At 37.9% G+C, this 22,351-nt stretch overlaps 1 protein-coding gene across 1 annotated transcript; it reads left to right on the top strand.

Moving 5' to 3' along the window:
• The first annotated feature begins 11,462 nt into the window (after positions 1-11,462).
• LOC110912417 (GDSL esterase/lipase At5g62930) lies at positions 11,463-21,535 on the top strand. Its single transcript, XM_022157109.2, has 6 exons — positions 11,463-11,677; positions 11,812-11,889; positions 14,517-14,657; positions 14,762-14,838; positions 15,772-15,936; positions 21,216-21,535. The coding sequence occupies exons 1-6, from the start codon at positions 11,579-11,581 to the stop codon at positions 21,385-21,387; spliced, it is 732 nt and encodes a 243-aa protein (XP_022012801.1). The 5' UTR covers positions 11,463-11,578; the 3' UTR covers positions 21,388-21,535.
• Positions 21,536-22,351: the final 816 nt, after the last annotated feature.

The following is a 22,351-nucleotide window of genomic DNA, read 5'->3' as shown; positions in this document are numbered from 1 at the left end:
CCGTTTCCACGGTGCTTTTTCCCAGACTTTCGTGAGGTATCATCCTCACGTTTTCGCTTTTCAGCCTCCTTGCTCCTTTGTGCCCTCAGACGGACAGCATCAAGTGTAAGAGACAAGGAGAGGTCAGTAACTGACCTGAAGGTCGTCGGCCTAGAGGCCTTCACACTGGCCTTGATCGCCGGCTCTAAGCCCCCAATGAAACGGGCAATCCTTCGAGGTTCTGGTGTCACAAGATATGGCACCAGGCGCGACATGGTGTTAAAGCTTGTCAGATATGCTTGACAATCCAGGTTTGTCATCACTAGTGAGACAAAATCCGCCTCAATCTTCTCAACCTCATGTTGAGGGCAGTAGTTTTCTTTTATGAGGGCAATAAATTCCTCCCATGTCATCTTGTACAAAGCAGACTTACCAGATGCCTGCACCAACGCCCTCCACCATGCCAGGGCCTCGCCCTTGAATGACTGGGACACAAACTTTACCACGTCCCTCTCAGCGCACCCGCTGATGTCCACAATCGTGTCCATCTCGTCTAGCCAGGTGATACAGTCAACCGCACCTTTCTCCCCTGTAAATTCCCGGGGCTTACATGATACAAAGTATTTGTAGGTGCAACCCTTAGCACTGGATGCATCAGTATATTCTCTATCGCGATGAACGCTGTGCTCAGTGGACGAGTGTTTGTCGTCATCTTTCTTGGGTTCTGAGGGTGGTTTGGAGTGTGTCTTTGGTTTAGAGGGTGGTTTTGACACGGTTCTGCCTTGGGACTCAGTATATTGACGATCAATAGCTGCCTGAACAGCATTGTCAATCAGAGCCTTCAGTTGTGCGCCTGTCAGATGCACTGGCGTATTGTCATAGTCATCTTCATTTGTGTGGCTGTTCTCTCCATTGGGATCCGCCATTGTAACTTGAATCTGTTACAGAAGATAACAAAATTTTATTCAGTAGATTATTATATAATTGTCTTTTATGACAATTTGTCAACCATGGTACAGAGACCATATTTGGTTAACTTATTATTTCATTAAATATTAGGATTTGAATATATCCTATTTCAGCTATATAAATAGTATTGGTGGCATAAAGCCTAATCACGAGGATGTTTTATAATATTAGCCGAGATTTCAGAGAATCAAAGGCATAGGGAATTGAACTGTAGTTCTTTTATCTCTTTCCGACAGAGAGTCATAGACTACCACTGCCTTTTGTCTTTATAAGACAATTATTACGGCCCATAGGCACTACACCTCTAATGGATGTTTTAGTATAGTTGGCCCGTAGGCACTACATCTCTAATGGATGTTTTAATATGGTTGGCCCGTAGGCACTACATCTCTAATGGATGTTTTAATAAGGTTGGCCCGTAGGCACTACATCACTAATGGATGTTTTTATAATACTGGCCCGTAGGCTCTACATCACTAATGGATGTTTTTATAATACTGGCCCGTAGGCTCTACATCACTAATGGATGTTTTAACATGGTTGGCCCGTAGGCACTACATCACTAATGGATGTTTCAATAATACTGGCCCGTAGGCACTACATCACTAATGGATGTTTTAACATGGTTGGCCTGTAGGCACTACATCATTAATGGATGTTTCAATAATACTGGCCCGTAGGCACTACATCACTAATGGATGTTTTAATAATATTGGCCCGTAGGCATTACATCACTAATGGATGTTTTAATAGTATTGATCACCTTCATTGGTGATTTAACCCACGATTTATAAATCATTTAGTTGGGTTTTGAAATCCTTAAAGGATTATTGTATAAGAATGACGTGCGTGATTTTAACGAATCACATCTGCCATGATTGTTAACATGCGTACAGAGGTTAACAGAGAATCAGAATCTTTTCAATTAGGTCGTACCATCTTGACTGGATCTTAAAGACACCAAGCTAGGTTTCACCCCTTTAAGATTCTTTATTTAGGCAGATCAATATAAAAGGAATGGTTTCGATTTATTTTATACATATTAAAACAAAACTCATAACATACATTCCAAATTCTCAAATAAAGTTACATATTGCCCTAAACGGGTCTTTCAAATAATACATACCTCCATAGAGGTTTAAAAATAAAGGACAAGTCCACGCAAGGACTAATACAAGATAGGTGTCCATGCAAGGACTAAAGATAAGTCTTCGTAGAGACTGAATACGATAAATGTCCACGCAGGGACTTATTTCAAAGTAGAAATTACATTAGTACGACTATTAAGGGCTAATGGTCACGTTTCTTCTTTTTGCCCTTTAGTAGGTTTGCCAAGCCTTTGAGAAATCCTCGGTGGCTTTTCTTCTCTTCCTCGAACTCTCTCTCCACACGATCTAGTCGATGGAGTATTTCTTCCTGTTCAGGAGGAAAGAAACGTGGTTATGGCGCTTGATGCGAAACTGGAGGTCTGGGAGGTATTGGATACCCATGAGCTGAGTAGTCCGGGGGTCCCATGTTTCCATGTGCTCCGTCAGGGTAGCGCGCATTATATCTTGCCGACACCACATATGGGTCGCGCTCATAGCCGTAGTTGTATTGTGCTTGTGACGGTTCGAACGGGTTGTAAGCCGTTGGACCCGTGTAAGCTGGTATGGGTTGGTCATACCCAAATGGTGGCGAATTTTGTGCAGCTGGTGCGGAGTTCGCCTCCTGTATAGGACTTGAAGGTCCTTCTTCTTGTAGTGGCGGATAGTGGCTACTACTAGAATGTCGAGGAGTGCTGAAGTGAATACCCCCTCCTCCTCGTGTAGACATACGAGCATTCGTCCTCCTACGCCTTAGCGGATCAGGTATTACTGGTTGTGCCGGTGGCGGAGGTGGTGGCGTAACTGCCTCAAAGCGGGAATCCTCAGAGGGATCCTGTGGATGTCTCGGTTGTTGAGATGTCTGTTGAGGTGGCGTGTAGTACCACTCATGTCGGTCAAACAACGCTTGGAAACTGTCTGGCCCCTGATAGGGTGTGCCATGGAAGGATGACCCATCAGAGACTTCTATCGGATGCGTGGGCGTACCACGAGCTGGTTCAGTAGGATCCTCATCTTCCTCCATGGGATCTTCAGAAAAGTGGTCTTGTGGACCTAGTGGAACGAAGCCTGAAGGTTCCTGTATGTAGTCAGCTGGATTAAACTGACCTATGTAGTATGGAGTAGGGTCGTCGTAATTTCGGTGTGATACCGAACGTTGTAGAGGTATGAAGGAAGGTTGTGGGTTGTTGGGATCATTCTCTGAGTTTGGTCCAAAGGAGTGCCGGTAGGATGGCGTTGAGCTGTGCGAAGTGGAATGCCTCGCTGGTTCATAAAGATCTCTTCGTCGTTGTGGTTCTTCGCTCCTTGTCATCGAAGGATGTCTTGTACCAGATGGTCCAGCTTCGTTATCGTGATGTGTCACGATTTCTCCTCTGCCTCTTCTTCCCCTTCCTCTTCCTCGGAATATAACAGGTGGCATTTTCCTGCTCCAAAACTTATTAAAAATCAAATCGAAAATAAAGACAAAAAGGAGTAATAATCCGAATTTGTCCTAAGTTATTGTCTAGACTCAAGTATGTGCAATTGTGTCATTGAGATTAAACACAATAGGATAGTGTTTAATTCACTCAACGTTGGCTCTGATACCAACCTGTCACACCCCGATTTCCACGTGTCTCACCGGTGGGCCCGGTGGGGGATTACCGTGACGATGTTGGCAACAATATAGTCAAACCACACAATTATATAATGCACAGCGGAAGCATAAGATAAATATATAAACTTCAACCTCTGGTTGTAATATCAAATGTATTACAGGGGTTGAATATATATCCACAGTGGATCGTAAATAAACATAAAGTATTGTTCCATCAGATACTGCAATCAATCTTGCGAGACTTATCCCGACGCTAGGGAGCTAATACCAGCCAATTTACGTTTAGGTACCTGCACTTAATCTTTTTGGGGAAAATACGTCAGTTTACACTGGTAAATACATTCAACTGACACATTTGAAAATGTTTATTAAAATTGATTTGAATGCACAAGGCACAAACTCTTTTATAACTTGGGAAAATTATAATAAAATCTTGTGAACGTTTTACATGTTCTTTTATGCGTTCAGTAGCCCGGGTCGTGCCGGGTTAAAGATTTATAGACACACCACGTTTGCGTAAAACCGTAGTATAAAAACCAACGGCTACGTCTTTTAATTTAATGTCGACACTTTATACCGGGTGTACGCCTACACCGGGATGTCGATGGTCGTGGCCATTTCGTAAAATGATGCCAAGGATATCCGGGACAACGGTCATTAAACCCCCCAAAGGCTTATAAGCAACAAAACTGTTTAAATGAGCCGATCATATTATTTAATTAACCACCTAAGCGATGGAAGAATATAATGCTCAATCAAGCGGTATTAATATACCGTAACCCAAGCCCATATAGGGGAAATAAGTTAAAGTATTTACCTTTGCAAGTATATTTCCTTAATTGGATTAAATCACCGATAGCTTTTACTGGGGCTCCTAATCTGGAACGAAGGTTTTAATTAACCTCTTAGAATCCTAACGGGTCGTTATAATGGCCGTAGCCTAGACCGGTTGGTTCCGATATATATAGATATGGTTTAATCGCGCGAAAAGGCGAAAACCGAGAATGGAGTGTGATTCTGACCCAACAAGTTCAGAGACTTGTTTTATACGGGTTAATGGTTCACACTCTGGATTTTGGGGTTCAAATAATATAATTTGACCCGTATCGGCTAATTTATGAAAACTAGTTTCATAAGCCGAACCGTGCGCGCAATAGGCGAAACGGTTAACTATGAGAGTCGTACGCTTATTTCCTAAGTCAATATGCCTTAAATGGGTTGTGGTATCAGTAGGATACCTTCCGTGACGCCCGTAACGAGTTTAAGTTAATATTATGCCCCGTAGGGGCTTTTCGGTCATTTTAAAGGCTTTAAAAGGGCTTTTCGAGTTCTACAGGAAATCTGAGTTTCCCGAACAGCTTATAAAGCTTAAAATACTTTATTTATTATTTAAAACCAGTAGCAACTGGAATCGGGTCAAAAGACCTTGTAGAACTCATGTTTTGGCCGAAAAGGGCATATTCGGTATTTACCGAACCGTAGCCATAACCGCAGGTTATGAGCGAGGTAAAAATTATTAAAAATCTTTAAAATTCCCAAAATATTATTTTAATACAGTGGGTAAAAGTTTTGGTGACGAAATCTTGGTTTAGATAGGTGTTATGCTAATTGCGCCGTTTATTACAAAAGTTTATTTAAATTGCGCTAATTAGCATAACTCTCATTCTAGACCTCGGATTGACGTGAAACTTTAAGGACATGCTCATAATTTAATAAGCAAGGTTTTGGTCCGTTCACGTGTCCGAAATACTCGTTTTAATTTTAAAAAGGCCGTTACGGTCAACTTTTAGGCGAATGACGGAAATGCGCAAAAGACTCGGATAACTCATGAACCGATCACAGAGGTTTATACCAACGTGTGACCTGGTCCTAAGAGAGTCCTAAGGCATATCTATACCTCACTAAAACGGGTCAGAACTGAAGTCAAAGCAAAAGTCAAACTTTTGCGACATTCGGCTCCGAACCGGTTCAATATAGCAAATGATCGATTCAAACGAGCGCAAACAAGTTTATATACTTAATATCATATTTTATAAGTGTCAAAACAGGTTTCATAACATATACATTACAGATTATGCATAAATCGCTAAAATAGCTTTCTGTTGACTTTTTAACCGCACGTTTGACTCGATATTTGACATAGTTAGAGTGGTGATCAGGGGGAACCCTTTTAGAGGTTTATTACCCACATAATTACCTACTCAAAACTACTTTTGATCCGTCATAAGACTGAACCATTTGCAAGTTATGGTAATGACAACCGTTAGTTACGACGGTTGTGTTTATAGGCTATAACTATGGAAATGTATGATCAAAATGGTTGTGAACGACTTACAGAAGTGTGTTCTTGCTTATAGAGCAGAGATGGATGCTAGAGAGCTCTTGGAATGATCAGATGAATGTGTTTTGTGTTGTGTGAATGTTATGCACATAATGTGGCTATTTATAGCCAAGGAAAGCTCTCTAGATCACTACACAACAACCTACACTGATCATGATGATGGGTAGATGTCTCTTGAGTGATATGGGTCAAGTGTAGGGTGCCCATGCCTCATTTATTGAGGTTTGATCGTTCACAATGCTCAAAAGGCAAGAAACTACAAAGTTTCTGCATCTGGGCACTTTACGCGACCCGCATGGAAGTTCCATGCTCCTTTAACGGGGTCGCCTAAAGTTCAAATATCAGGCGTGTAATTTAGGAGGCTCGCGGCCCGCCTACACTTAAGCCTAACCTTCACGCGGGTCGCGAGAGATCTGTTTTTCAGATTTTTAAAATCTTTTGTAATGATTATCAGAATCCGGTAATTAATAACGAAATCTTTCGTAATGATTTACCTGACCTTTCGGGTTTGAAGGGGTAACTTTGCGGTTTGGCCCTTGGTTATTTACCGATAGGGGCCTCGTGTTATTTACCCGCATTATTAAGTCCCCGGTTAGTTTATTAATTATTCAGAAAGCCTTAACTTTCATTATTGACGCTTTTAACCCTTCTCATACGAATTCGAGTATAACTCTCTCGTTTTTAAGACGGAACTTCGCGGAATTTATATAGTATATTCTAGTGAGCGTATAATACTGTCACGAAGCCTTGGGAACGTTAAAGGGTCACTCAGAGGTATAATTAAACATGTTGACACAGTTAACCCCTGTAGTTCGTAATCTCTCACTTTCTTCCGCGTTTCGCTTCCGTACGATTTATGATTTATTCGTTTGAAGGTACAAGCATTTATTTAGGGTTACTATACAGTATATTTACCCTTGTTGACATTTATAACCCTCGAATTTATATACTTTCAAGGTTTGTCAAAATTAGTCCTTTATTTATTATAGATGCCACGTGTAATCAAATGACACGTGTTAACACATCATTGGACACAAAAATTCGAGGTGTTACACCATTACTCCGTTTACTCCTCTTGTACCCCATGCAACTGCACCTGAAGCCACTGCACAAACTCCATCTCCACAACCAGAACCCATCATACCTCATAACGAAGGCACATCAAACGCTCAAAACCAAGACAACGCTGAACCCGCAAATCAGCTCAGGAGGTCATCTAGGCAGAAACGGCCTACTAATTGGGATGATTACGTTACCTACCTGACTGAAATGGATGCTGGAAAGCTCAATGATCCTATCTCTTATAATGAAGCCATTAGCAGTGATCAGTCTTCTGAATGGAACAAAGCAATGATTGATGAGCTTGAATCCATGAAGAAAAATGACGTTTGGGATTTGGTAGAATTACCCAACGGTGTCAAACCTGTAGGTTGTAAGTGGGTGTTCAAAACAAAACTGGATCCGAATGGGAACGTTGAACGCTATAAAGCGAGATTGGTTGCAAAGGGCTACACTCAGAAAGAGGGAATTGATTATCAAGAGACGTTTTCACCTGTCTCTCGTAAAGATTCATTAAGGATCGTTATGGCCCTAGTAGCTCATTTTGATTTAGAGCTACATCAGATGGACGTCAAAACTGCTTTCCTTAACGGAGACTTAGACGAAGATGTTTACATGAAACAACCTGAAGGCTTTAAACCTGAAGGTCAGGAGCATCTAGTCTGTAAGTTGAAGAAATCCATTTATGGGTTAAAACAAGCATCACGTCAATGGTATCTCAAGTTTGATGAAGTCATGAAGAGGCAAGGTTTTATGAAGAATCAAGTGGATCAATGCACCTACCTCAAGATGAGTGGGAGTAATTTTACTATACTTGTCCTTTACGTAGATGATATTCTATTGGCAAGTAATAGTTTAGACATGTTGCATGAGTCGAAGCGGTTACTCTCGCATAACTTCGACATGAAGGATCTCGGAGATGCTTCTTACGTCATTGGCATCGAAATTCACCGAGATAGACACAAAGGGATCTTAGGATTGTCTCAAAAGACTTACATAGATCGTGTCCTTACACGTTACAACATGCAACAGTGCAAACCCTCCGTCGCTCCAGTAGTTAAGGGAGATGTTTTCGGTTCATTCCAGTGTCCGACAACAGAGGTTGAAAAGGAGAAAATGAGCCAGATACCTTATGCGTCAGTAGTCGGGAGCCTAATGTATGCTCAAGTCTGTACTCGCCCAGATATCGCTTATATTGCTGGAATGCTAGGCCGCTATCAGACTAATCCTGGCCTAGATCACTGGAAAGCAGCTAAGAAGGTCCTCAGATATCTGCAAGGGACGAAAGACTATAAACTGACTTATAGAAGAAGTGATCACTTAGAAGTGGTAGGTTATTCTGATTCTGACTTTGCCAAATGCAAAGATGACAAGAAATCCACTTTGGGCTACATCTTTATGTTAGCAGGCGGACCTATCTCATGGAAGAGTCATAAACAACAGTTAACTACAACTTCCACAATGATGGCAGAATACATTGCTGTTTACAACGCAACCTGTCATGGAATGTTGCTTAGAAATCTGATTACTGGACTCAAAATCGTTAATTCCATTTCTAGACCATTGAAGCTTTACTGTGATAACTCAGCTGCCGTTAGTTTCTCGAACAGTAACAGTTCGACTGGAGCTGATTTATATCTCGATACAAAATACTTGTTCGTACGTGAACGAGTTGAGGAAAATAATCTTTGTATTGAGTATATTAGTACTAAAGATATGCTAGCGGATCCGATGACTAAAGGTCTCCCACCTAAAGTTTACGAAGAACATGTAACGAATATGGGACTTACTAAAGACCTTATTTAATGGCATATTGTACTAGCTTATGTTTTAATTAATAAAATTTCCTCAGTTTGATTTTGTATGTCTATAACATATGTTCTGCCGGTGTAATGACATATAGACAAATATAAATACAAATCAGATGCTAAAGGGCTTATACATATTTTGATCGTAACTGTTAGGTTTTAAATTGAGGCTATAGTATGATTAATGGGGGTCCTGAGTCGAATGATGATTCAACGGCTGTATTTCTCTACTATAGTTCTTGGTTTAAAGCTAAAATGAGTGTTAACTCCTGGCCAGGCTTACCTAATACTCATGATAAATGATTACTTGGCTAAGTGGGAGAATGTGAGATTAAATATATAAATATAATATTTAATCTTGTAGCCTATAGAATCATTTATATTATATTAGATCAAAATATATTTAATAACCTATTAATAATTAGTTGGTAATTGTTGATGGACCATATTACCCTTATTAACTAATTGGGTTTCCTCTTGGGTGTATAAATAAGGGGCTTATTAGAGAGTTAAAGGGTTACACACATTACACAATCACAAACCCTCATTAACATTAAATTCGTGACTCTCTCCCTATAACCGAAACCTCCCTATTTCGGTTTCATCACCATCATTAACTTACACCCTAAGGAGGAACCAGATCATCCTGACAATCATGTCGAACTCAATGGCTGCATCTCTGACTGGATTCTCTGCTGGCCTGTCTGCTGTAACAGGTATTATTCATGTTTTCCATTACATTTAAACAGAACTGATCCAACATTATATCATACAAGGATTTGAGATTGTTATATCAATATGAATCAATTCATTGCATCATATATATATAATTCACCTAAACATCAACTTTAGCCAAATACCTTAATCAATCTTCACACATGATGATATCAAACATCATTTAACATGAATATATCATCATTTTCATCATATCATACAAAACCCATTTCATGGCAAATATGATTATGTACTTAAACACATAAATTGTTCAAGTATCCTCTTATTTCTATCATGTATGATGATTCTAAACATAATTATATCATCAATTTCATCATATGATTAAAACCCACTTATTCTAGTGTGGTGAATCATCTAAACATTCAAATCATGTCCATATATGTATAGTTTTCACTTAGGGCTTTGTTCCTAAGCAAGTATACATCACTAATTCAGCCATATTTTCTATAATTCATACATAATTCTCAAATTATGATGTTCATCCAATTTCACAACTTCAAGAATTATCAAAATTCTACATACCTCATGATTCCCTAGCTTGGGTGATCGTTAATTTACGTTCAATTGTGAATTTGAGCTTCGATTAGACCTTCAATTTGATCATTTAGTGTGAACTAGGGTTTTAGCTCATTAGAGCTTGTTCTGTTCGATCCAAAACACACACTGTGTGTGTTTTGTTTTGCTTACCTTTTAATTAGTTGACTTTCAAGTTAACTCACTTTGGTCCCTCATGTTTGGTTAGTTATTAAGTAGGCCACAACCCACTTAGTTCCAACCATATTCCCTCTTGTTAACTAGGTTAAACATCCCTAGTTAACTTAGTTGGTTCGGGGAGATTACAACTCGTTTTATTTTAAGTCCCGTTAACTCGGCCCTTTTATAAACTTTATTTCCTCAAAAGCATTCGTTTACCTTTTGTTTAATATTAGGTTTATTTATTTTAAATCATAATATTCACCAGGTTGACTTTTATCATTAACGGTACTTTACCCGTCTTTTAGTATTAACGTGATTTGATTACCAAACCCGTTTCGGGGTGTTACAAGGCTATCCCCCTTAAAGAGGTTTCGTCCTCGAAACCTTTCTTACATAGTTCATTAAGTTTTTATTTCCAATGCATTTGATCTCGGTAATCATTTGAGCATTGCTCATATTTTATTAAATAGTATTAAATACATAAATAGTTATATTTATATAAATATTAGGTTTTCTAACTACTTATATAAACATAACTTAAATACATAAATAGTTATATTTATATAAACATTAGGTTTTCTAACTACTTATATAAACACAACTAATTAGTAATTGAGTTTTCTAGTAATAGAAATGAAACTTAAAATTTTTTCTTAGATCGTAATTGATTACTTACTAAATATTAGTATCTATGAGCCCTAATTTAGATGTGTTTTCAGATAAAGTGTAATATATTAGACTTGTTTGTTTCTATTCACTAATGTTAAATTGTGTTTTTTATATATATATACAATTACGTTCATTTGTATTCGTTTATGTTTGTTTAATATATGTTAATTTATGTTCATTCAAATATGTTCAGTTACTTTTTTTTGTTTATGTTCATTTATGTTCGTTTATGTTCGTGAACTGTTCGTTTAGGCTTTAAACGAACGAACATAAACGAACACGATCATGCCTGATTTCTTAATGGACAAACACGAACAAAAAATTGTGTTCGATTACATATCCGTGTTCAGTTAAAGTTAAATAAACGAACACGAACATACCTGTGTTCGTATTCGTTCGGTTCATTTACAGGCGTAGACAGAATATTGCAGGGGCGAATAACGTGACTATTTCGAAAGTGTAGGGTGTCGGTGGCAACTTTTTTTAAGAGATATAGATAATATCCCACCGAATAATAATATTTACAAAGTTGACAACCCTTGATCGTCTTCTTCTTCTTCCAGAAGACACTATTTAGTTGCAGTGAACACCGATCGTGTGAGTAACTGTTTCAGAGAGAGAGAGAGAGAATCAAATCAAAATGAGACCTCAATTTGTACTATTTGGAGATTCAATAACAGAGCTATCCTTCAAGTCTGGCGGATGGGGTGCTTCTCTCACTGACACTTACTCTCGCAAGGTTCAATCCTTTCCTTAAAACCCTAATTCTCACTTTGCCGCAGTTATGGCTGCTCATCCTTAATAATATTAATTCTCTTCTTCTTCTTATTATTATTATTATTATTTTGTGTGTGTGTGTAAAATAAAATATAGGCAGATATACTGGTTCGAGGATACGATGGATACACTTCTCGCTGGGCTCTCTTCTTGCTGCATCATATTTTCCCTCTGGTAATTCATTTCTATTGTTTTTGTTCTATTTGATTGATGTTTGTTTAGGGTTTTTGTAGTAGATTAAGATTTTATTTACATGCAATTAGGTATCAGATGATGATTGTTGGTGCTTAATTGAGGGGGTGTTTGGCTAAGCTTATTTAACTCAAAAAAAGGGACTTTTTGTTACGAGGGCTTATGGAGATAAAACTTTTTGAAAAAGAGTTTTTAAAAAAAAGTGTTTGGATAAGTTGTTTTTTTAGAAAGTGTTTGGCTTAGCTTGTTTATGTAAAATAACTAAACGGGACATGGATATGGAAAAGAACAACTATGGGTCTGTTTGGTATGGGGTAATGGAATGGACGGGGAATGGAATGGACGGGGGAATGGAATTGATCATTACCTTTCCATGTCTTGTTTGGTTACCATCTGAGAATGGAATGAACCATTACTTTTTGTTGTTTGGTATGCAAGAAAAGACGAACGAATAAAATCGGATGGCGGTGGTCAGTGATGGGCGGTGATGGTGGGTGGTGATAGGTGGCAGTTGTAGCGGCGGCGGTGGAGACGGCGGCGGGTGGAGACGGGGCGGGTGGTGACAGCCGTGGTGGTGGTGGGTGACGGCGAAGGTGGGTGGCGGCGGTGATCGGAGGTGGTAGCGGCGGTGAGTGGTGGCGTTTGATAGCGGTGGCGGAGAAGGGTGGCGACGGCGGCGGTGATCGGAGGTGGCTGCAGCGATGGTGGCAGCGGTGGCGGCGATGATCAAAGTGGGTGGTGGCGGTGATCGGAGGTGCCCGCGGCGATGGTGGGTGGCGGCGGCAGGTGGCAGCAGCGGCGGTGGCGGGTGGCGACGGAGGTGGATGACGACGGCGGATGGTGGTGGTGGGTGGTGGCAACGGTGGTGGGTTGTGGTGTTGTTAATGAAGGGTGAAGAGGGAATGGAATGGAAAAAAAACTGGGGGGACGAATGGAATGATTTTGAAGGAATGGAATGCATTTTGGAATGGACGATTCCATTCCATCGACCAACCGAACACTCTTTTCTTCATTCCCTCGTAATGGTCTATTCCATTCCACCTCTCATTCCTACATACCAAACGCTAAGCAGTCAATAGTGGTGCTATAGCGGTTAGCGGACCTCAGGGTGTGTAGCGGTCCAAATAGCGGTGGCCTATAGGGGTTCCGCTATTAGCGGCGCTAAATACCGCTATACCGGTGCTATAGCGGTACTATAGTGGTGCTATAGCGGTGGCCTATAGCGGTTATAGCAGTAACGGTGTTTAATTGTGTTAATTCTTAAATTAAATACTTCAAAGTTACTATTAGTATTTGATTTGCGACAGGTTTTTGATAATGGAATGATATTACTATGAATTTTGATATTACTATTAATATTTTTCAAAGATATATTTATATATATATTATAAATACATAAATTATGCATGGTATAAAAATTACCGCTATACCACCGCTATAACCTATATATCATATAGCGGACTTTGACCGCTATTCGATTTTGTACCGCTTTAACTGCATAGACCAAACGCTACCTATGTGTATTAGGGCACTTAGGGCATTTTTGTAATTTTTTTATGAAAAGTTATAAGGAGCTTCAAAAAGCCACAATGTTCTAACTTTTCAAAACCGACTTTTCCTCTCTATACAAGAAGTCATTTTAAAAGTCCTTTTGAGTTTGCCAAACATTTTTTCTCCTTATTAACTTTTTATAAAAGTCAATAAGTTATATGGAGGTGTGAAAAGGCTTAGTCAAACACCCCCTGAATTGATTTGATCTGATCAAGTTATTAAAGAGATATTAGAATATGTTTGATTATTAGAATATGATTTAGGGGAATGACAAACCAACCAAATCGGTTGGGTTAGGTCGGGTTTTACTGGTTTGGCGATTCGTTTTCGACAGTTTAAAATGATTTTTATATTTCCAAAGTTATTCATTTTTATTTATTTTTAAAAATAATAAAGATGGTTCATGATCATGTAAATTACTACATGTTCCGGAATGAGAACAAATATGTAAATAATAAAGGTTAAACGCTATTCCAAGTTACACACCGGACCGAATTGTTAAATTATAACTACATATTCCATCCAACTGTTTGGATCTCAAAGTTACTTGCTTCGGTTTGGGCGGTTCAATCGGTTTCAGGTTTCAACGGTTTAAAAACACCCCTATTTAGAGTCTTGCTCAAAGGTCAAGTCCAGTGGTGAAGCTTGAGATTTCCGACTGGGGGGTCGAAAACGTATATATCTAAAAAATTCTATACGAAACTACATACTAGGGGTCGAGCGCCCCTCCCGGCCCCCACAGGCACAAAGCTACGCCCCTGGTCAAGTCTATGTATGAAGCTGCATATAATAAGCATATTAAATCAGTCGTTGCAGTTTTCTTGGGACAAAGAGTGATTACTAATTTTTTTTTTAATAATTTAGAACGTCTACTGATAGCTTTTTGGCTTACTTATATCCGTGTATATGTTAATGAGGGTTATTATATTTTTTATATGCTTCATATTATTCGTTTAACAACACTATTTTCCCATCACTTTCTGTAATACTATTTGCAAGAACGATTTTCGAATATTCATATTAAGCGTGTTTGTTTTTTTTTTTTTTTTTTTTTGCAGACTTCAAGCACCCCTCCTGTTGCTACTACAGTCTTTTTTGGGGCTAATGATGCAGCACTTACAGGTAGATATAGTGAACGCCAACATGTTCCCCTTGACGAATACAAAGAAAATTTGCGAAAAATCGTTCGTCATTTGAAGGTTACTCGTTTAACCATATCATTATTTCCAGTTTCAGTTCAATCTACTTTCTCATTTTTCCAAACTTGGTCAAATTTTAAGGTTATAAAAACATATTAATGCAGGAATGCTCCCCGACGATGCTTATTGTCCTTATAACTCCCCCACCGATTGACGAGGAATGGCAACAACAATATGCAGCGTATAGTTCATTATGCTTGTCACACTATAGATGTGGCTAGGGGTGGCAATTCCTGATACGACCCGAAACCCGACCCAAACCCGACACGAAAAAAACAGGTTTTGGGTCGGTTCGTACTACCTTTTTTTCAAAACGGGTTGGGTTCGGGTTGACACTTGACTCACAAAAAAACGGGTTGACCTGTTAACCCGTTTAAGTATTTAAAAAAACTTTTACAATTCTTTTTTTTTTTTTCGTTTTCCATTTTTTCTGAAGACACACTTGCAATTTTGAATCCATTTTCAAAAAACTATTCATATTACTTTTACAATCCAACTGCCCACTTATAACTCGTCAACATGTATGAAACATTTAAAATCTAGGTTAAATGGGTCGTGTTCAGGTTGACCCGAATTTATGTGTGTGCGGGTTAGGGTTGAGAGCTTTGACACGAATAATAATATGGGTTGGGTTCTGGTTGCACATTTCAACCCGCCAACCCGTAACCCGCCAACATGCCAACCCGACACGACTGACATCCCTGTATGCGGTAGATGGGCGGTTTGGTAATGGTTCTTGGTGTACGCGGTTGGGTTGACACGTGCACACAATATTATTACGATGCCAGTTAGGGGTGTGACATTACTTATTTAAATTTCATAAAATCAGATAAGCATTTTTTAGTGTTTGGATGAAAAGAAATGATTATGCTTATCTGCATATTTTAGGGTAAATAAGTTGTTTCTAATTAGCAATTTGAGATGACTTATCTGAAACCGAGCATTCTTGGTGGATTGCAAATTACAAGATTACCCTTGAGGTGAAATAAGCATTTTCAAAAAGATGATTAACCCGTTTGACAAGTAAATGGTTCAAAACTGCGACTTTTCGCACTTCCAAATTCAGTTTTAATGTATGTTTTCGTGGATTTGTATGGTATTTTTTGATTTATAGATCCCCACATGGAGAAAAAGCAATGAAACTTCCGGAAAGAACAAATGAAGTCACTGGAATTTATGCAAACGGGTGTGTCGAGGTAGCAAAGGAATTCGGTGTTTCTTCAGTCAACTTATGGTCAAAGATGCAAGAAATACAAGGCTGGCAGAAAAAGTTTCTTAGGTTAGTGATTTTACAGTCTCTACTTTTCATATGGAATCTTGAATTCAACTACTATGTTGCAAGAAGCTAAAAGTAGAAGATAAATCGCTTATATCGTTTAGCAACTTGACTGTATCTATGAGCATTGCCTGAATGAGGAATGATCGATTCCTATTTTATGAAAAGAAGATATAAAAACCAAAAATATTAATTGCAAGCCAACCTTGTGTATAATCCGAATCAAGCTTCATGTACCTAAGTGGCAAGATGGGCGGGTTGTTTGGGTTGAGTAACGGGCCAATACGGGTTTCGACTTGAAATGTTTCAACTTTAGTTAAGGTTGAAATGGCTGGGTTTGAAATCTAAAAGTTTGAAAAAAGTGGTTAAGGAGATTGTATGCATGAAATGTAAAATTTATTAATTTAGTTGCTTTTCAAACCATTTGACCCGTTTTGAGTTACGAAACAACCGAAATGGACCCGCTATAAGTAAACAGGTCAAAAAGACAATATTTGGGAATCAAAATGAAATTGATATTCTCCTATATGTTAATTTCAAATGAAATGAACAGTGCACTATCATATAATAAAATACTGAGTAAACTGTCATTTTGGTTCCTGTGGTTTGGTCAATTTTGCCACTTAAGTTCAAAACTCAAACTTTTTGCATCTGAGTCCCTGTGGTTTCAGTTTTATTGCCATTTTGGTCCAAAAATGAAATCATGTCATATTTGTCTTATAAAATCCTGTTATTTTGTCATTTTCCGCAGGGGCAAAATGATCATTTCTTTTTTATAAATAAATACCATATTTTATAAGACAAATATGACCTGATTTGCCTCTGAGGAAAATGACAAAATTGCAGGATTTTATAAGACAAGTATGATCTGATTTCATTTTTGGACCAAAATGACAATAAAACTGAAACCACGGGGACCCAGATACAAAAGGTTTGAGTTTTGAACTAAAGTGGAAAAAGTAACCAAAGCTCAGCGACCAAAATGGCAGTTTACTCTAAAATACTATATATAGTTTTTTTTTTTTAGTTTTGTTATCTTAATATTATAATTGTTATTATCTCCTATACTTTTTAAGTCTAATAAGTTTGGTGTTAACCGGTACTGGTATCGAAAATACCGGTTCGTCATCGGTACATGAAGGTAAAAAAACCAGCACCAGCCTGGTATATAAAACGCCAAAAGTCGGTACCGGATTGAGTTTGATAATCTTTTAGTTCGAGAAATTTGGTACTGCTACCCAGTACCATTTGCTCATCCCTGATCGTAGGTACCGTACGAACACCAACGGTATCGTACAACTTTTTTTTAGTTTCAGGGGTACGGATGAGCTCGGTGCCAACTGATACCGAATCGGTATTGGTATTGAAAATACCAGTTACGATATCGGTATATGAAGGTAAAAACCGATAGCGAACCGGTACCAGGAACGCCAAACGTCAGTACCGAACTAGTACTTAGGATCTTTGGGTTCAGGAAATTCGGTACCGGTACCAATTACTATTTGCACATCTACGGGCTTCTACCGAACAACATCATTACCATACAACTTTTTTAGTTGATTTTCTTTCGGTTATTTTTTAGTGTTTTTTTCTACATTTTCTTTTTATTCTTGTCAGCGATTCCGTGTGCAATGCGCTCGTAGTGATTTCAAACATATATAAACACAGACTAAATAAAAAAAAAAGTTCGCCACAACGCGGCGACATTTAAATGGTAAGATTATGTTAGTATAAGGATATGTTTAGAACGGTTAATTAATAATACACATATGTATAAAGATATGATGTCATTCGCTTGATAATTACGAAATATATAAGTTAAAATCATGTGTTAATTAGTAATAAGTCAACGTAATATTTTTTTGTTTGTAGAAGAAGAACTAAGCTAGAATTAAAGTAAGAGTTGCGTTCGCTAATATTTTAAACTAGTATTAAGTACCCTGCGTTGCGGCGGGGGCGAGCACTGATGCCACACTACTGCTAACGACCATCGACACTGAAATTTAATGCGAAGAAATTAAACCGAAACGTAAAACATAGAATAAAATAACTAAGTTGATCTAGGACTCGCGCGTTACGATGAACCCACGTCTATTTTTTCCCGTTTGACAGGTTCATCGTAATCTATATATAATATATATCATTACCACTATACAAACCATAACGCATACATTACAACAACCATTGCATCAATATGTTGCAAATTATATTTATACAAGATTTTAGCTAAATTAATTAGATTATTATAATTATAAATAATAATAACTTACAAATAAAACAACACAAATTTGAATGGATCAAACTGATTGAATATGGTAAGATAATGAAACCATTATTTGATTAGGGCACAACCACTTAAGCACAATTTAGAACCATACATGAATACAAAACATATTGAATTTGGTAAGATAATGAAACAATTATTTGACTACGGTACAACCACTTAAGCACAATTTACAACCAAACATGCATACAAATTATTTGATTAAGGTACAAACACTTAAGCACAATTTACAACCAAACATTCATACAAATGTTACAAATTCATTAATAGTATATAAATAAATTGAAGTTACAAACCACATAGCTCAAGATACACATACAAATAGGTAGGAAAACCTTAATAGCATGAAGTACAACTACCTAATGCCTAACCTTGTTTTAAATTAATAGTATACAAATATTTTAGAGGAAATAAAAGGAAAAATGATAAAGTCGATAGAAATTAAGTTTAGAGAGACATGGATTGGTCTTTGGCTGGATATATAGTCTGTTATTTATGAGAGCGTAATACTACTTGGTATTGCACAACATTAGATCCCTACTACTAACCTAAAAGAGGGTATTAGTTATCAGTTTGGTCGACATACGTTGTTTTTCGGCCCCAAAGAATTTTGTCTTATTACGGGCCTAAGATTTGGAGACCCTTGGGTAAAACCCCCCTCATCAGCTAATTCCTTCAAATATAGGTTGTTTTCGGGTGAAAATCAAAAAATAAAACGTCTTGAACTATAAAAAAATTTGAAGACGATTTGATGAAAATTGACGAGTATGATGCCGCACGGATATGTGTTTTGTTGTTATTAGAGCTGGTTTTGTGGGCACCTAGGGTAACTATTTTGAGGAGAGCATGTGAGCATGTATTCAAATGTGTAGATAACTCGTTGTTTGTGTATAATTGCAAAATTTCAATGCCTATGACCCATGCACCTTATGAATGTCTACGGGTCGTAAGCCCTTAGATGAACACTTTAAACCCATAATTCGTAGTATCTCATTTGTTACCCTAGAATTGAATATAATATATGTAATCACTCTTTTTTTTGGCCTCATATGCTAAAATCTTGTGTAGATAGCATATTCATCGCACGCGGGACCTAGCAGACGGGTCAAGAGACTTCATGATTCATCCGATTCTGACACACCATCTTATCACTCATAAGACTTTGAGCATACCCCTTCACCTCAGGTACATCCTGATCCTATTCATGCTGAGCCCATTCGTGTAGAGCCTTTAGAGGTGGTTATTCCATTAGGACCTCCTGGCCATGCTGAGGCAGGAGCAGATGCAGAGGGGCAACCAGACCAGCCTTTTGGTCTGGATTATGAGCCGTTACACCCTCATAGGTGGTTGCAGTTTGCCCCTAATACCCACGAGTATAGCTTCTTGCATAGGTTAGTAGCCAGGAATTCATTCCTATAAGGACTATCCATTGGGGTCTAGGATCAGCTTGAGATTTGACAGAGGGTGACAGATATATTTACGCCCAGATGGTTGAGGTTGTTAGGTTTTAGGAGACATACCTACAGAGAATTGTGTTATGAGTTCTATGCTACCTTCTCATTCCAGATATCGTATGTAGGTTTAGATGTGAATGATATAGTGATCTTCAAGTTAGGTGGTCAACAGGTGAGATTGACTATGTGATAGTGGGCATTTGCTACAGGATTATATACTTAGGTTAAGTAGGATCATGAGAGTTTGTTGTTGGATGAGTTTAGGAGAGACAATGCATCGTAGGAGTAGTTGCAGGAGTGGTAGGTTACAGTATGAAATTATTCTTGTCATAGGGATAGTCGTGCTCAGTGGTTTAGAGGTCCATTTATCTAGTTTACTTTCAAAAGACATGTTAAGTGATAGTATATTGTTAAATCCGTTGTTTTCACAACCAGACCGGTCATCCAGAAACCATATGACGTCAAAGATAATTTAAAATATAAAAATATATTTAGAGTAAACTGCCAAAAGGGTCCCTGAGGTTTGGTCACTTTAGTCCAAAACGCAAACCTTTTGAATCTGGGTCCCTGTGGTTTCAATTTTGTCGCCATTTTCATCCAAAGGCAAAATCTGGTCAGATTTTTCAGTTAACATCGAGTTTATTTGTCTTTTTCCTCCCTTTTAATGAAATGTAAAATTGTCAGATTTTTTTAATTTGCTATAATAAAACGTTAAAAGACCATTTTTCTCTTCATTAAAAGGGAGGAAAAAGACAAAAAAAAAAAAAAAACTGGATGTTAACTAAAAAATCTAACAAGATTTTGATTTTGGATGAAAATGGCAGCAAAATTGAAACCACACGGACTCAGATTCAAAAAGTTTGAGTTTTGGACTAAAGTGGTAAAAATGACCAAACCTCAGGGACCATTTTGGCAGTTTACTCATATATTTATATAAAACAAAATATGATACTAGTTTATCTTCTGGTGCAGATTAGCTATGTTTACAAAATTTGGAGCCTAAGTAAATAATAGAGTAAAGTACACGGATGATTCTTGTGGTTTGCCAAAATTTTGGATTTGGTCCCTAGCTTTCTAATAGTACATGGATGGTCCCTATGATTTACCAAAATTTTGGATTTGGTCTCTAGTTCTCTAAAAGTACACGGATGGTCCCTGTGGTTTGCACTTTGTAACGCATTTAGTCCCCAGCCAACAAATCAAAAGGTTTTAGCATGTCCAAATTAAGGACTAAATGCGTTTCAAAGTGCAAACCACAAGGACCATCCATGTACTTTTGGAAAAAGTAGGGGACTAAATTCGTTACAGAGTGCAAACCACAAGGACAATCTGTGTACTTTTGGAAAGCGAGGGACCATATCCAAAATTTTGGTAAATCACATGGAATATCCGTGTACTTTACTCTAAATAATATTTTGTAAGGAAAAAAAATATATGAAAATCCGGTCGTGTTTGGTTAATCCACCATATGCTGCAGACTATACTTTTTTTTTTCTTTTTGGCAAAGTAAAATAACTAGTTTTGCAAATTGTGTGTGTTGGCAGTGACGGATTGCACCTAACACCAGAGGGGAACAGGGTCGTTTATGAAGAAGTTGTAAAAGTACTGAGTGGAGCTTGGCTTTCGGCCCCTGAAATGCCTGCTGATTTCCCTCATCACTTAGAAATTGATCCTGAAAACCCTGCAAAGGTTTTCCAGGAAAGATGCTTGTTGTGATTTGTAAAAGATAGAAAAGAAAGACTCTTTGTTTTAGTCTCCCTTTCCCTTTTCTCTCCTGTAACATTTTCCATCGTGATGTATTTCAATGACATGCATACGGTTTTGTGAACATGGATATGTAGAGTTAAAACAATCTTGTATTGTAGATTTGCGAAAGCACGGTATACAATGTGCATGAACAGAGCGTAGCTTAGTTGATACCTGGGGTGCAACCCCCCCCAAATCCCCAGTGTTTTGGTTAGAAGTGTAAAATTTCTGTGTTTTTTCGTTGAAAATTTTTAAAATTATAAAGGATCCCCCAATTACTTTGCCTAAATGTTTATATAATATATAAATTGGGTCCTATGACTTTTCACCCCCCTCCCCTAGAACCTTTGGTCAAGCTCTGCCACTGTGCATGAAATGTAAAACTATTCTATTGCACATACAATAACTTAGAATTATTATTCAAACTAGTTTTTTCAGGTGCGCTAATGTGATCGTTTTTCTCCACGCAGAGTTTGATCATTATCTGTTTTGTTTGTCGAAAAACATAAAAGAGAACACAAACATCATTTCCATAATGGAAAAATACCGGCACCGATATATATAGTTGATTTTTAAATACAACTATGTTTAAAAAAAATCTAAATCGGAATTACCATGACATTTAAAGATTATGGTTGCATAATGTTGCATATTAATATATATATCAGTTTTTTGATAGTTTCCCTCGTTTTTTTATGGTCTTAAATACCAAATTAGTTAATTAGTTAGTCAATTTAAAAAAAAAAGAAAAAAAAAGTTACTGTAGCATGATTAGACGTTACAGTAACCACAACTTGTGTTTTTATATGATTTATAATTTATAAAGATAGCCTTACATGACCCCACTTCGTGAAGCTTTACTTGGTCTTGTCTAAGGTCACCTTATCTGGCCTTTTCTTTCCTCGGGTAACCTGACCTGGCTTCACAAAAGGAA

This window comes from Helianthus annuus, chromosome 2 (assembly GCF_002127325.2).
Source record: "Helianthus annuus cultivar XRQ/B chromosome 2, HanXRQr2.0-SUNRISE, whole genome shotgun sequence".
NCBI classification, from domain to species: domain Eukaryota; kingdom Viridiplantae; phylum Streptophyta; class Magnoliopsida; order Asterales; family Asteraceae; genus Helianthus; species Helianthus annuus.
Note: the sequence above shows the minus strand (reverse complement) of the source record. Positions and strands in the feature narration are given on the sequence as shown.

What these genes read in the sequence shown, in the direction of transcription:
- LOC110912417 (XM_022157109.2), top strand. Translation starts at nt 11,579, where the DNA reads ATGAGACCTCAATTTGTACTATTTGGAGATTCAATAACAGAGCTATCC. An exon ending in CTGACACTTACTCTCGCAAG is followed by an intron (nt 11,678 to 11,811) that starts GTTCAATCCTTT and finishes AATAAAATATAG; the next exon opens with GCAGATATACTGGTTCGAGG. An exon ending in TGCATCATATTTTCCCTCTG is followed by an intron (nt 11,890 to 14,516) that starts GTAATTCATTTC and finishes TTTTTTTTGCAG; the next exon opens with ACTTCAAGCACCCCTCCTGT.